Here is a 16,722-nt window from a genome sequence, read left to right as displayed (position 1 = left end):
TTTGGTTATACATATGGATTTGTAATTTAAAATAATCTTAAGACTTTATTCTACTGCCATCCATTTTCCATACTACAATACATTTTCTGAGTTAAAACAAACATTAAATTTAGGTATCAGGAAAGAGTGTAGAAGATTCAATAAAGAATCAAACTGATGATAAGTTAAACAATAAACTATTCTTTTATTTTAACATTTGATAATTTCTTTTGTATATAAATGACATTAAAAGATTTTCAGAAGAAGAAAACTTAGGCTGAATGGATTAAAGGCTATCTGCTGAGGTGCTCTCCCCATTGGCTTCAGAAATGGATTTTCTGTCAAAAATGAAAACAAAACCAGAATAGTTAAGGTTCAATTCATTTTCAATGGGAGAAAATAATCTGATTAATACTAAAACATTTTGATACATACGATTAGGTATAATAAGTTGTGGAGTCCCTAAAGTAAAAATAGAAGTTAATATTATGAAATGTTATAAAACAAGAAAAGATATTTCTTTGCTTTTGTGGCTTTTAGAATAAGACAATCAACTAACAAAAATTAGTTTGACTTTTTAACAAGAAAATGAAACCTTCCTACTCAATCCTACAGTATTTAAAACTCTTTATGATGCTTCCTACCAACAGTGTTATGTCAACAAATATTTCTTTTTTTTTTTTTTTTTTTTGAGACGGAGGCTCGCTCTGTCGCCCAGGCTGGAGTGCAGTGGCCAGATCTCAGCTCACTGTAAGCTCCGCCTCCCGGGTTTACGCCATTCTCCTGCCTCAGCCTCCGGAGTTGCTGGGACTACAGGCGCCCGCCACCACGCCCGGCTAGTTTTTTTTTTGTATTTTTTAGTAGAGACGGGGTTTCACCAGGTTAGCCAGGATGGTCTCGATCTCCTGACCTCATGATCCGCCCGTCTCGGCCTCCCAAAGTGCTGGGATTACAGGCTTGAGCCACGGCGCCCGGCCCCCTCTTTTTTTTTTTTTTTTTTTTTTGAGACAAAGTCTCGCTCTGTCGCCCAGACTGGAGTGCAGTGGCGCGATCTCGGCTCTCTGCAAGCTCCGCCTCCCGGATTCACACCATTCTCCTACCTCAGTCTCCCGAGTAGCCGGGACTACAGGCGCCCGCCACCACGCCCGGCTAATTTTTTGCATTTTTGGTAGAGATGGGTTTCACCGTCTTAGCCAGGATGGTCTGGATCTCCTGACCTCGTGATCCACCCGCCTTGGCCTCCCAAAGTGCTGCTATTACAGGTGTGAGCCACCGTGCCCGGCCATCAAGAAATATTTCTAAAATACCTCTTGTGTTGAAGGCACAAAAGTTAAAAACAGACAAAGCTATAAAGTAGTTAACTTTATTTTTCCCACTCTTTCATTCCCAATTCAAGTCCCTGAAGAAAGGTAATTTGTTCATGTTGAATTTTTTGTATGCCAGAACTATTCATTAACAATCTCATTCATTTCTGTAATGTTCCTTACTCCAAATATTTCTCAATGTCTTTTCCACATCAAACTTTCCTCCCCAGTTTACCATTCTAATAGCATCTAGCACTTCATTAGGAAATAATCTACTTAAAAAAATAATTAATTTTTTGACCTTCTACTACATATTCAGCATGATTCTAGCTTTGGATATAATGGTTACCAGGAAAAAATAAAATCCCTTTTATTGTGGAAAAATGAGGAGAGAAAAATCTATACTCAATTTTAAAATTAAATAAATAAATGAGTAAAAATGATAATGTCAGAGAGCAATGAATGCTACAAAATATAAACTGGGTTAAATGATAGAAAATTTGGAACTTAGTTATAGTAATAGCTAAAATGTATTGAAAAATTACTTTTTGGGAGGCTTAAATAATTTTGTGTATTTAATCAAATGTAATTCTCTTAATCACCTCTTGAGTTAAACCATCTGATTCCAAGGTCTATATATATCACTGTTATGCTATATTTCCTATCTCAAATAAGCAGCAAACCAAGATAAAATATGTTTTCTAATAAAGACTGATCAACAAAAAAGAGAAAAAGTACAAGTCAAAAGTAATAGGACATAAATGAAACATAACTACACACGAAGTACATGTAAAAATATAAGAGTATTTCATTGAAATGTGGATAGAACAGAAAATTTGCCAAAGTCTTCCACAAACCCAAATATCCCATAATGATTAAAAAAAATTAATCAGTAATTAAAATTACACAGAACACACTTGCATTAGAACAAAATAGCTTTACAGAGAATGTCTCCTAAACATTCAAAAATTAAATAATCAGAATCTTATACAAACTGTAACCAAAATACTAAAGGAAAAATTATTTCCAAATGCCAGCTTTTTAAAATGAGGCTAATACAACCTTGAAGTCAAAATCAAGGAAAAATGCAGGAGGAAAATTATATGGCCAAGCACAATTCTAAAAATAAATGCAAAAAATTGTAAATAAAAAGTTAACAAGGATCTAGTCATCTCTTAAGGAAACCTCATGACCAAATTGGATTTATCACAAGAATGAAAGAATAACGTAATATTGTATTACTGGGACATCACTTAACTCCTGGTACCTTTTGAAATTTTACAGTGTAGCTGTGTTATATTAGAAACCCTTTGATACAGTTTACAACTTTAAGACATTAAAAGGAAAGAAATAGCATTTCAAGAGATGGAGGAAAAAATTGTTAAAGTTAACATTTATTCAAATTAAAAACTCAGCAAAATAAGGAAAAGAGAAAACTTTTATAACCTGGCAATGAAGACCAATGAAAATAATCTAAAACAAACATACACAATGGTGAAACATTGTCTCTGAATTCAAGAATAATAGAAGGGTGTGTCTACTGTTACAGCTTATGCTCAACATTGCACTGGAGAAATGAACTGTCTGTTAATATTTGTGAAATAGGCCGGGCGCGGTGGCTCAAGCCTGTAATCCCAGCACTTTGGGAGGCCGAGACGGGCGGATCACGAGGTCAGGAGATCGAGACCATCCTGGCTAACACCGTGAAACCCCGTCTCTACTAAAAATACAAAAAACTAGCCGGGCGAGGTGGCGGGCGCCTGTAGTCCCAGCTACTCCGGAGGCTGAGGCAGGAGAATGGCCTAAACCCGGGAGGCGGAGCTTGCAGTGAGCTGAGATCCGGCCACTGCACTCCAGCCCGGGCTACAGAGCAAGACTCCGTCTCAAAAAAAAAAAAAAAAAAAAAAAAAAAAAAAAAAAAAAAAAAAAAAAAAAAAAAAATTTGTGAAATAAATAATGAATAGAAAGAGTAGAAGAAAGAACAAAACTTGCATTATTTTTAACAGAAAAATGATTTGTCATCATATAAAATCCAAGAAAATCAATAAACTGTCAGAAATAATAAGAGAGTTTGGTAAAACTGTTAATAGACTAATATACAAAAGCATTTACATTTTTAAGCCAATAAAATCAATTATAAAATAAAATTCTAAAATATTTATAATAACAAATATATTACAAAAAGGACTATAATTTAATGTGCAAGACCGTCCTGTGGTACACGATGTGGAGATGGAAGATGGTTATATTGATGACTCTGATCCTGTGTAGGCCTAGGCTAATGTGTGTATTTGTATTTCAGTTTTTAACAAAAAGTTTAAACAGTAAAATAAAAATTGTAAGTGGAAAAAAGCTTATAGAATAAGGACATAAAGAAATAAAATACTTTGATATAGCTATAGAATATGTTTGTGTTTTAAGCTAAGTGTTACTACAAAAGAGTCAAAAAGTTTTTTTTTTTCCTCCTAAGAAGTTGTTGTTTAGGATCCTAATTCTAGTTTAGAGCTGCATTCTAAAGGATCTTGTCCATTGCCTTTTTCTAAAGCCAAGGAGAACCCCTGCCTTTTGGGTAACCTATTTGGTTTCCACTTTGGAGGTATATTCTAAAGTGTCTTCTCCCTTAATTTTTCTCCCAAAATTAATCTCAATTGGCTTGTCTGTGCATTTTTGTAAGAAACTTAAACTTTCATTTTTATAGATAAATGAGAGACCACCTCAGCTCTGAAGAGAAAGGACATTTTGTTACTCCCAGCTGCAAGCTGCCCCTTGGGTGACTGGGGGCTGAGTGGGAATCGTCTCGGTGGTTTACCCCTTTTGCCATGCAGTGGCCCTACGGGGAACCCTGAACAAAATTAGTTTTAAAAGACTCATTCAAGAAATGCATATAGAGCTGTTCACTTGGCATTTTTAGCCTTCTCAGAGGTGATAGACCTCTGGAGAGAGAAACTGAGACACATAAGCAGGTGGAAATGACTCATTTGTAAAACACTGCAGTCTTATCCAAAATCAGCACACATTGATCTACCACACAAAAAAATCCTAGGCCACAGCTCCATTCCTCCTTTTAAGAAAAAAAAAAAGTGGGCAACAATCTGAAAATGAGGAAAGACAAGGAGAATGATCCACTTTGGGGCGCCCTGTGAGTTTTAGGGTGCCTCTCTTTGCGAGTGTTTGTGCAAAATGAAAAAGTTTGAGGGCATGCCAAGATTACTAGTACTCAAACTAGTTACATATTATGGTCTGTTTTGCACATTTTAAGCTGATGGGCAAATCACATCAAAGAAAAATTCATAGCCCAAAGGTCAATCTGCAACTCAAGAGTTCCTAAGTTCTCTACTTCTCTATTTTCTTTTCTGCCTGCTTTAAATCTGCTGTTACTTTTCTACTGAGACAAAGCCCACTGTTTAGATCCAATCTTCTTCCTTTTTGTAAACCGGTGAGTTCGTATTAATATCTTATGGCTAGAGTTCTGAAATAAAAAATAGGATCTTTCTATGATGCGCATGTATGTGTTTATGTATTTTGTTATGGATTGTGGCCACAAGGTACCAAATTGGCTTAAGAGTAACCATAAATTAAATAAATAATAAGCCCATATGCTTTTCAAATTCACATGAATGTCAGGCCTCTGAGCCCAAGCCAAGCCATCACATCCCCCGTGACTTGCACGTCCGCAGCCCCTGTGACTTGCACGTATATGCCCAGATGGCCTGAAGTAACTGAAGAATCACAAAAGAAGTGAAAATGCCCTCCCCGGCCTTAACTGATGACATTCCACCACAAAAGAAGTGAAAATGGCCGGTCCTTGCCTTAAGTGATGACATTAACTTGTGAAATTCCTTTTCCTGGCTCATCCTGGCTCAAAAAGCTCCCCCACTGAGCACCTTGAGACCCCCACTCCTGCCCGCCAGAGAACAAACCCCCTTTGACTGGAATTTTCCTTTACCTACCCAAATCCTATAAAATGGCCCCACCCTTCACTGACTCTCTTTTCGGACTCAGCCTGCCCACACCCAGGTGATTGAAAAGCTTTATTGCTCACACAAAGCCTGTTTGGTGGTCTCTTCACAGGGACGCACATGACAATGACTTAAGTAAAATCTTTAATAAATAAACTGGCTTTAAAATTCTTGGTAAAGTAACATTAGAATTAGAACTGTAGCATTTTTCTTTCTGTTTATTGATCAAGTGGGTTCATGTTTATCCCTGGCAAATATTATAAGGTGTCAAAATTTTGCATAAGGGTTGTAAAACTATAAAGCCAGCCCAAAACAGAATAATCTTTGCTTGTGTAATTTTTGCTGAATAAGACATTTGGTATTGTTGGTTTAATGAAAACAGCTACATACTGAATTATTGGTAAAATACTCATATAGTCAGCCTTAAGTTTATTTCTTGAGTAAACACCCACAATTCATAGGCTGTAAAAATGATTAACAGGGAAATAATTTTAAATGATGACTATCAGTCTTTATAAATACACTAGGTGAACTATTAAATAAATTAATGAGGTAAATGTAATAGAATAAATGTTTGTAAACACACTTGTCTAAAGTTTGTTTGAATCTAAAGTTATATTTAACATTGGATATTCATTAACTGGGCAATGTCTAGTTTGAAAAATGATAGGAAAACATTTTTTTAAAAATGTGTTCTTATTGAAAGGTAAATAATGTTTGTTTAATTCAAAGGTTATTTAAAAGTTATATGCAAAAGAAGGTAAAAGGAACCAGGAAATAAGAGAGACTTAAAGGAAGTTATACATATTAAGAGGTATTTTTGGTAAGAAAGGTTAAAAAATATTTTTGTATGAGAAATAATCTTGTGTGGTAAATTTTTGTCCTAAAATAAACTATCTAGTTGTTTAAGAAAGGGGGATGTTTAAGACAAACCTGAAAATTCAAACTTTTCACGAATGGTCTGTGTAAGTCATAATAAGATTAGCCAAAAAAAAAAAAAAATTATATTTAAGTTACATTTAAGTTGGCTATAGTTAAAAGGAAATTTTAATAGTCTTTCTAGAAATTGGACTTTGATATTAAAATACACTGATACAAGACTATAAAATTGGTTAGAACAAGCTGTTATTAAAAATATTGACTTTTAATGGAAGACATTTTTAATTTTTATTTTTTGAATTTTTAAGTTCTGGGATACATGTGCTGAATGTGCAGGTTTGTTACATAAGTATGTATGTGCCCTGGTCGTTTGCTGCACCTATCAATTAATTTTTAAATTCTATAACCTGTTTTAATTTTAATTTTAAAATTCTTTAGATTGATGTAACAGAAGTTCAACTTACGCTGTACCCTGCTGCTTTAGCTCTTTCTAACTTTTGAGAAGTCCTGGGATGGTAACTCTTTCCTTCAATTTTAGTTGGCTCCTGTAACTTTTTAAAATTAATAGTCTAAAGTAAGGAAAAGAATATATGAAAACAGGCAAATAAAAAATCTTATAGGATCTGCTTTTGTTTGTATGTCTGTTTTATCTGTATGTTTATATGTGTCATATAAAAGTGATATTTCACTACCAAAATATGCAAGAGCTCTAATTAGTTGGCTTAAAGAGAAGTAAGTGCATATGAAACTAATAGAAGCTAACTCTGATACCTTTTAGTTCACATGACTTTAGTAATATTCAGATTAATTTGGTAAATTTAATCTCAAAATTATCTCCAGTAGTTTAAAATCTCAAAGTCATGTTATGTTAAGTTAAATAATTTGTTTTTCCCCACTGGGAATTTGGGATGTTAAAAGCTAAAATAGCAGGAGAGTAAAAAGTGTTTTTTTTTTTTTTTTTTTTTTTTTTGGTAAAGTTTATAGAAACATAAGGATGTGATTTTTGCTAAAGAGAATATAATATTTTTGTTAGTTTAGAGGCTATTTGAGTATCTTTAAAATAAAGGAAACAAATATGCAGATAATACCAAATGGATGAAGAGAAAATTATAGGGTGGGGAGTAAGAAACCTTTGACTCTTGGGTGGCTATGTGGTCACCCATATTAAGGAGCTGCAGCTGGACTGCATTCAGTTACTAAAGGTAAAAGTTGCCAGTGCAATTTAGAGATGAATCATAGTCATACTCCCAGAGAGTTAGTTCACTGAATGTGTAAGAAAATGCAGACTACTAAGAAAAAGGCAAAATATTCAATCCCTTGGTTATTGTTATTTGTAATAGGTATAATGAAAGTGAAAGAGTGCTGTGTTTGGCCTGAAGGCTGGACCAAATTCAGATGTAAGTTAGCTCAGGCCACTATCCTCAAAGCTACCCACAAAGGGAAAAATTAACCAAGGCCAGTAAAAATTACCTCTAAGACCTGCGGTTACTAAGAAAATAGTCAATGTTGGCGAGCGGCAAAACCAAGCAACTATTAAAACCAGAGGGTATAAAGTAAAAAAAATTCTTCCATTTGGTAGATTCATATCATCAGATTCCTGAGAAACCTTTAGTATAATGGATTGTAAAAATAACTACTTTAAGGACAGTATCTTTAATTTTAAATGCTATGCAATGAAAGAGCATGTTTGGGTCAATGTAGGACCCGTAGTTCACTATTAAACAATTGATGAGTATACATGTGATATGGATGCACAGGAGGTTATTCCTGAGACAATGACCAGTCTAGTGGATTGGATAAATGCTACTGTAGGTTCTGTTTACCCTGAGAAGGAGACTGCCCAACTCTTCCTGTAAAATGCCAAGTGGAGGACCCCAGATGAGGCAGCTGAAATGCTTCATATGCAAGCCATGTGGGACTGGCTTTATGATGATGAGGATATTCACTCACCAAATATGGCTATTACCAAGGTCATGGTAAATGCTGTGCTTAAGGGAGCTCTTTTTACAGGGCATCCCAGATGACATTACTCCTATAGAACTGAACAACTGTTTGAGAAAACTTATCAAATTTGCTTTCCTTCATGGGTCTCAGAGATGCTAATAAAACATTAAGGTAATTAACAACAAAAAAGAGAAAGGTAAAAGGGAGTCAAAGGACTCATCTCAAAAGAGTGGAAATCTTTAAATGGTTATTAATAAATGAAATAAATAAAATGAAAATTCATGGAGTTCAAGGTCTTTACAACACTATCAAAGACTGGGTGGACCAAAGGCAATCACTGTCGATCCTCCAACATTAAATAGCACCACACCAGTGTTCTGCATTTGCCCCCAGATTGGGGAAATTTAAGAAAAATCAAAGGACAGATATTATAATGAGAAAGCTGACATTGCCTGGGGCACTGTTGAGGCAAATTTAGATGAAGATTGACAAAAGAGACTGAGTTTCTTGGCTTAATCCCCTGCTGGGAACCTAAATACATATTCATTAGTAAAGGTAAAATAGTCTAGTGGTAGAGAAGAACATTTCCTAGGACCAGAACATAAAAATGTAAAGGTTGATAGTATTATGAGATTTGAAATGTTGAAACAGGCTTTACGTAAGGTAGTTGTGACCTCCTTTACCTACATGTCTTATGAAACTGGGTATTAGATCTCACTGGGGATGTTTCCCTATGTAATACTATAAATCTGAAGGCATGAAAATCTGCCCTTTGTGAAATGTTAACTGGATATGCTAAAAGAACTAGTAAGGCTGCCCGAGCCCACAGAATATAGGGTAGAAGCTGAGTGCTGCTCAGGACAAATCTTCCACTTGATAACTCCTTATGGAGCATTTATTGGGGCCTATGGCAAAAATCTGTGAGCATTTCTTAATGACAACTACAAGGACTGTGGACTAGAGAATTTCCACTTATGGGGCATTTACTGCCTTGCTATGGGGTGTTAACTGAAGCTACCCTTGTGTTAATATAAATAATGGTGCCCCCAAAATTTTATGATAAAATAAAAATGGTTTATAAATGGTTTATATAGGATCTTGCTACCTGGGGAAACAAGGAGGAGGTCATGACCAGGAGGCCTCTTTTGCCCCTAGGTCTCACTCTATGTGAGGAGCTGCTAGATTCTACAGTTCCTGATAAACAGCTCTCATCTGACAAGAGCTACTTGGCTTGTGAATAGAAGTTCCAAGGTGAACAAACAGCATCTTATATCGAGGGCTGCTTCTCTGGTTAAAGAAGAGGCAAGAAAATCTTTTTCTTTTGAGTGACTTATGGTTTAGAGTAATTGGGTAAAGTACACTTTTGTGAGAAAATTTACCTTTCTCTCTACCTGAGTTCTCCAAAATTCAAAACAGTTCCTGAGTATTCTGATTTTATGACAATATAGTTATTTGCGTAAATCTACTAAGAGTCTTCTCTTTTCAAAAAGCACAATAGAAGACACTGGTTATTTTACCAAGGCTTTAACTAGAATAACATATGTTTAGATAAAATTACAGCAAAGCCAAATTGAAAAAAGTCTATATGGCCAATCAATTCTTGTTGCACTTTATGCGAATGATCAGGCCAAATAATAAACCTAAAACTTACTTTGCACACAAATTGGTTTTACTATAATTTCTCTTTAGTAGTAAAGGAGGATTAGAGAAAGAGGTAAATTGTTTCAAAGGAAAACTGTAACACTTGTTACTCAATTCTGGTGCTGACTTTTGTTGTTGAATGCAAATTGAATTATGAATCTCTCTTTGCTACAGTGATCCTCTAAAGAGTACCAGGTTATAATTTTTTATGTTTTTAGTTAGTGCTCTAGGGGAATAGTTTCCTTTTTCTGTTCTAACACACACATTCTTTTTTAATTGTCAAATTATTAATGTGATTGATCGCTCATGGTTTTCCTTCTTCCAGGAAAACCAGAATCATGGCATTCTGAGGACTACAGATGATTTGACAAAACCTGCAAATCTTCCTCATTTGGAATCCCATTGAGCCTGATCTGCTTTTCATTGCATATGCTCTGTTGCTAAAACAATACAAATACCCTCCCTCTAGGCCCAGGGACTGTTGTGCAAGAGGTGGTTGCATGAGATTACAAGGGCTGGTTTTGAGGGATATAATTAGTTCAGCTCTTCTCAATCAAGGATAGGTACACAGATGCCTAAACAGCTGGTAAAACAGGAACTTTGCCTTCTGAGCTCTTATGTGGCACCTTTTAATCCATTCTAACCATAAGTAATTTGCTGCTTCCTGTAGAATTTTTTTTTTTTTTTTGAGACGGAGTCTTGCTCTGTCACCCAGGCTGGAGTGCAGTGGCCGGATCTCAGCTCACTGCAGGCTCCTCCTCTCGGGTTCACGCCATTCTCCTGCCTCAGCCTCCCGAGTAGCTGGGACTACAGGCACCCGCCACTTCGCCCGGCTAGTTTTTTTTTTTGTATTTTTTAGTAGAGATGGGGTTTCACCATGTTAGCCAGGATGGTCTCGATCTCCTGACCTCGTGATCCACCCGTCTCGGCCTCCCAAAGTGCTGGGATTACAGGCTTGAGCCACCGCGCCCGGCCTTCCTGTAGAATTAACAACAAATTATTACTGAAAGAATATAAAGATACCCATGACAAAGCCTCCTGGGTATAATACTCCCAGTTGTGAGATTTATGCAGATAATTATATATAAAAAATTTTTATCAGACACCTTAGGACACATTACTAAAGACAACAAAAAGAAATGTGGCACAACAAAAATCTCTAAATTCCTTAGCTTAAAAGGTTTTAATAATGCTTATGTTTTGTGTAGCTAATTGCTGTTAAGTCTGTAACTAAAACCAACATTATAGCAGCTCAACGTATAGAAGTTAAAGGTAAGTCAATTTTGTATCTTCACCTTTGTGTTTTTGTTGGTTGGCTTTTATATTACTTTAAAAAATTTAACAGTTAGTGAATGCCTGTCCATGTCCATTCCCATCTGGGCTGTAACATTTAAATTGGCTATAAATTTTTGGATCTAGGTCCTTTGGCAATAGGGATTCCGCTGAGGGACAGGATGAACCTGGGGCAGGCAGCCATGCCACCCTGGCAAAACTATGGGATAAAGTAAATGTTTACTGGCCGTTGACTTTGCCTCTGGCAAATGTTGGCCAGAAGGAGGATAATGTAAACCAGAACTAGAATTCTAAGTCCCCCAACCATCTGAATGGACCCCTACTTTTGGCAAAGGGCATTCCAAAGTTAACCTGAAAAACTAGTTCAGGCCATGATAGGAAAGGGGAGGTCAGACATGTCCTGTTATACCTTCCTCCCTTTTTGGAATTCAGAAAAAGCTTTCCAGCATTAACACCAATACAGATCTTAAGTCTAATAGAAGAGACTCTTTCAACCTGATAAGAAGCATTTACAATCTAGTCTCTCAGAAGCCTGATACCTTGAGGTTTCATCTACTTAATAAACCCTTGGTCTCCACAACCCCTTATCTTAACCCAGCTATTCCTTTCTATTGATTGTAAGCCTTTAGACAATTACTTAACCAATTGCCAATCAGAACATCTTTGAATCTACCTTTGACTTTTGACTTGCAAGCCCCACTTCCAGTTGTCTTGCCTTTCTGGACAGAACTAATGTATATCTTGCATGTATTGATTGATGTCTTATGTCTCCTTAAAATGTGAAAAACAAGTTGTAGCCTGACCACCTTGGACACATGTTCTCAGGGTCCCTGAGGGCTGTCTCACAGGTCATTGGCCACTCATATTTGCTCAGAATAAATCTCTTCCAGTATTTTGCAGAGATTGACATTTTGTTGACGCATGGCTCCATTTTTTTTTTGCTCTGGTCTCACTGCCCAAAATTTATACTTTTAGCCTTTAAAATCATATTTGTTTTGAGAATGAAAAAGTTGATCATGAAAGAGAGACATGTTAGTTTTAAATCATAATTACTTTGGACATTGACTAACAAATTACTTTGGAATGGATCACTATTCTAATAACTAATAAAAGGAGGTCAATGAAAGCAAGTAAAAATAAGAAGCATTTCAACACATAGTTATTTTCAGTGCAGCAGCAAATTGAATCATGGTTGTACCTCCTTCCTTTATGCTCTTTAGCTTCAGAGGGAGAGTAGTCAGTGAAGACAGCAAGAATCATCTGAGTTTAAGTATTAAAATTTATGACAAATGATTTATATCATCAGATAACAACAATCAAGTCTTGTCCCTAATTTGTAAACTTGAGAAGCCAAATTTTAAAATATAATAAATATATGGAAATTTTACTCTTTAAATATAATATTATTTTTTGCTTACTGCAGAGGTTCTTTACACATTTATCTTCTTTCGAGCAGAGAGAGCAAGATTCTCCTTTAGTGTAAGGAGACATATTTGCAAAATTTCCTCTGTAAAAAAGAGAAACATTGATTAGTCAAGTGGCTGTTAATTTCTCCAATTTTTTTCACGCATGTATGCAAGTTGTTTTAGTCATTCATTAAGTCATAAACGTTGAAAACGAAAAATAATATGTCTCAATTTTATTTTCATTTCTTTTGTTAAACTATTAAAACAATTCCTTACAGAATGAACCACATGGAAGTTCTATTCTTGAATATTCTATAGAACAATAATGAGATCTGGACCCAGTGTAATTATGCATGTGATGGTTGCAAAGTTTTTGTCATAGATAGTATGACTATTTCTTCATTCGGTACATGAAATAAGTAATATTTAAATTGCAAACATAAACATGTGTTTCATGTTTTAATTTTAAATTATAATATCATAGTCCTTATCTAGTTCTCTTTGATGATGTATGACTTGACAGCTATTATGCCTGATTTTTAATAGTATAAGTCATAAATTTTTCAAAGGCTCTTTATCTTCTATCTGTGAAAGACTTAAAAAATGTGTTACTTAGAGTACACACATAAAAACATAACAACATGAGTAGTATTCCATTAAAGAATATGCCACAATTTAGTTATATATTCTTCCATTGATGGGCATTTGGGTTGGTCAAGTTTTTGGTCACTACCAATAGGGTTGCTATGAATGTTCAAAGCATTCATACATACATCATTACAGGAACACAGATCTAACAGTGCGTGAGAATACCATAGCCTTCACATTGTCCCCAGCATTTGGCATGGCCACCCTCTAGCCATTCTAATAGTAGTGTAGTGGTATTTATTGTGACCTTAATTTGTATTTTTTAAATGACTAATGATGTTGAGCATTTTTATGTGTGTATTTGTTACCTATATATCTTCTTTGTATTAAAAACATTAAGATTGAGTTGTAAGTTTTCTTTATATTGAGTTGTGAGAATTCTTCCTATATTCCAGGGTACATCCTTTATTTGATATATGTTGCTGTTATTGTTGCTGTTTACAGACTTTCTTCCAGGTGGCTTGTCTTTTCATTCTCTTAACAGTGTCTTTGAATAGTAGTTATTTTTAATTTTAATGACATTAAATTTATATATCATAGTTTTAGTGTGGTAGTTTAAAAATCTTTGGCTATCTGAAGGTCATAAAGGTTTTTGTTCATCTTTTCTTCTAAAATTTCTGTAGTTTTAGATTTTACATTTAGGTCTGTTGATATGGTTTGGCTCTGTGTCCCCACCCAAATCTCATATTGAATTGTAATTCCCATGTGTTGAGGGAGGAACCTGTAATCCCCACGTTTAAGGAGGGAGGTGATTGGATTATTGGAGTGGTTTCCCTCATGCTGTTCTTATGATAGTGAGTGAGTTCTTATGAGATCTGATGGTTTAAAAAGTGTTTAGAAATTCTTCCTTTATTCTTCTCTCTCCTGCTGCACTGTAAGGAAGGTGCTGGCTTCCCCTTCACCTTCTGTCATGATTGTAAGTTTCCTGAGGCCTCCTCACTCACGTGGAACCATGAGTCAATTACATCTCTTTCCTCAGCTAAAACGGGCTGAAGTACAGCTTCAGCTCTTGCTTCAGAGGGTGCAAGCCCCAAGCCTTGGTGACTTCAATGTGATGTTGAGAGTAGCAGAAGGCAGCCAAATGCCTAGGCAGATAGGCTTGGGTCCCTGGTGAAACCCCACCTTCAAGCCAAAGACAGTTTATAACCTGAAAGCCAAGCTACAAGTTAAATATTTGGACTGGATTGAGAACTTGTTTTCTTGTTTGGTGCACTTTCCTCTGATTGATACCCACCCTTCACCTATTTTACATATGCCAACCCTTTCCTAATTAGTTTTCTATACTGTTGTCTTTACTTTAACTTTTTTTTTTTTTTTTTTTGCATATTCACAGACCAATCAGCACATACTCTTCATTCTGAGTCCATAAAAGGCCCCAGAACCAGCCACAAGGGGGTACTTTCCAGCCTTTGGGTAGGGGAACCATTCCCTTCTTGCCACATTTCTCTTTGTTGAGAGTTTCTCTTTTGCTTAATAAATTCTACTCCACTCACTCTCCAGTATCCACACACCTAATTCTTCCTGGTTGTGAGACAAGAACTCAGACCTATCTGAGCTAAGGGGCAGAAAGACTGCAACGTGTTGGGCCTGTGGGTGCACAGAAGTTAAGAACTGAAGATTGGAAACCTCCACCTAGATTTCAGAGGACGTATGGAAATGCCTGTATATCTAGGCAGAAGTCTGTTGCAGGGGCAGAGCCCTCATGGAGAACCTCTACTAGGGCAGTATGGAAAGAAAAGGTGGGATTGGAGACTCCACACAGAGTCCCCACTGGGGCACTGCCTAGTGGAGCTGTGAGAACAGGGCCACCATCCTCCAGACCTCAGAATGGTAGATCCAATGGCAACTTGCACCATGCACCAGGAAAAGCCACAAACTTTCAGTAGCAGCCCATGAAGGAACTGCCCAAGGCTGTGGGAGCCCACCTCTTACATCAGCATGCCCCCAATATGAGACATGGAGCCAAAGGAGATTATTTCAGAGATTTAAGATTTAATGACTGCCCCACTGGATTTTGGACTTGTGCAGGACCTGTATCCCCCTTGTTTTGGCCAATTTCTCTCATTTGGAATGGGAGCATTTACCCAATGCCTGTATCCCCATTGTATCTAGGAAATAACTAACTTGTTTTTGATTTTACAGGCTTATAGGCAGGAGGGACTTGCCTTTTCTCAGATGAGACTTTGGACTATGGACTTTTGAGTTAATGCAGAAATCAGTTAAGATTTTGGGGAACTGTTGGGAAGGCATGATTGGTTTGGAAATGTTAAAAGACATGAGATTTCGGAGTGGCTGGGGGCAAAGTGATAGGGTTTGGCTCTGTGTCCCCACCCAAACCTTATCTCTAATTGTAATTCTTATGTGTTGATGGAGGGAACTATAATCTCCACATGTTGAGAGAGGGAGGTGATTGGACCATAGGAGTTTTCCCCCGTGCTGTTCTCATGATAGTGAGTGCTCATGAGATCTGATGGTTTTAAGACTGTTTGGAAGTTCCTCCTTTTCTCTTCTCTGTCTTGCTGCACTGTGAAGAAGGTGCTTGTTTCCCCTTTGCCTTATGCCATGATTGTAAGTTTCCTGAGGCCATGTAGTCAATTAAACCTGTTTCCTTTATAAATTACCCAGTCTTGGATATTTCTTTATAGTAGTATGAAATGAACAAATACATCTACAATTCATTCTGAGTTAATTTTTGTCATTGTGTAGATCCAAGTTACTTTATGGATAACTAATTGTTCTAGTATGATTTATTAATTTTTTTTCACTGAAATACCTTTGTTCATTTCTGAAAAATTAGTTGAAAATATGTGGTCAGCCATGTGTGGGTCTATTTCTGATCTCTGTATTCTATTCCACTAATCTATTTGTCTAACTTTATGCAAATACCACAATGTTGGGATTATTTTACAGTTTTAATAACTTTTGAAAACCATATTATTAGCACTTGAAAGCAATAGTATTAGTCCTTTAAATTTATTCTATTTCAGGTTGTTTTGGTTATTCAAAATTTTTGTGTCTCCACATGAATTTTTTGATCAACTTGTCAACTTATGTGGTAGAATTTTTGCTGGGATTGTCTTGAATCCATAGATCAATTCAGAAAAAAAAAAAAGGACATCTTAAAAATACTGAGTCTTCTAACTCATGAACAACGTCTATCTCTCTAATTATTTGTGTCTTTGTTAGTTTCTCTCATGATATTATGCAGTTTTCAGTATATGTCTCTTTCTTTAGATAATTTATATTTTTGATGCTATTTTAAATGATATTTTCACTCAATTTCTGCTCGTTAACTGTTACTATGCAGACATGTAATTAATTTTTGTATACTTATTTTGTATCCTAAAAGCTAAACTTATTAGTTTTAGATGAGTTTTGGTAGATTCCAGTGGATTTTCTATAGAGTAGCAATCAGCACAGTATGGCCCAGAGGCCAAATCTGTCCTGTGGTCTGTTTTTCTGTATTTTATATTTTATCTGTTTTATGCAGTCTGTAAGCTAATATATATATATTCACATACACACACATATATATATAAAATATATATTATAAACCATATTTTTAAACCATATATATAAAAAATATAATATATATTATATATGTTATATATGGTTAATATAAATGGGATAATTGAATATATGGTTTAAAAACATGTATAAAACCATATA

At 35.8% G+C, this 16,722-nt stretch overlaps 2 protein-coding genes across 3 annotated transcripts in view; both read right to left on the bottom strand.

The window, feature by feature from the left end:
• GLIPR1 (GLI pathogenesis related 1) overlaps nucleotides 1-16,722 on the bottom strand; it is an 897,418-nt gene that overhangs the window by 130,284 nt on the left and 750,412 nt on the right. The gene's annotated exons all lie outside the window — the stretch shown is intronic.
• GLIPR1L1 (GLIPR1 like 1) overlaps nucleotides 165-16,722 on the bottom strand; it is a 38,651-nt gene continuing 22,093 nt past the window's right edge. The window contains exons 4-6 of one of the 2 annotated variants that reach the window (XM_050749466.1): nucleotides 12,418-12,506; nucleotides 415-441; nucleotides 165-317 (exon numbers count right to left, since the gene is read on the bottom strand). In XM_050749466.1, the coding sequence (XP_050605423.1) occupies nucleotides 226-317; nucleotides 415-441; nucleotides 12,418-12,506 (208 nt within the window). In that variant the 3' untranslated portion in view covers nucleotides 165-225. The remainder of the gene's footprint in view (nucleotides 318-414; nucleotides 442-12,417; nucleotides 12,507-16,722) is intronic. The other variant, XM_050749467.1, reaches the window with a different exon arrangement.

This window comes from Macaca thibetana, chromosome 11 (assembly GCF_024542745.1).
Source record: "Macaca thibetana thibetana isolate TM-01 chromosome 11, ASM2454274v1, whole genome shotgun sequence".
Taxonomy (NCBI): domain Eukaryota; kingdom Metazoa; phylum Chordata; class Mammalia; order Primates; family Cercopithecidae; genus Macaca; species Macaca thibetana.
The sequence above is the reverse complement of the archived record's forward strand: the minus strand, read 5'-3'. Positions and strand labels throughout refer to the sequence as shown.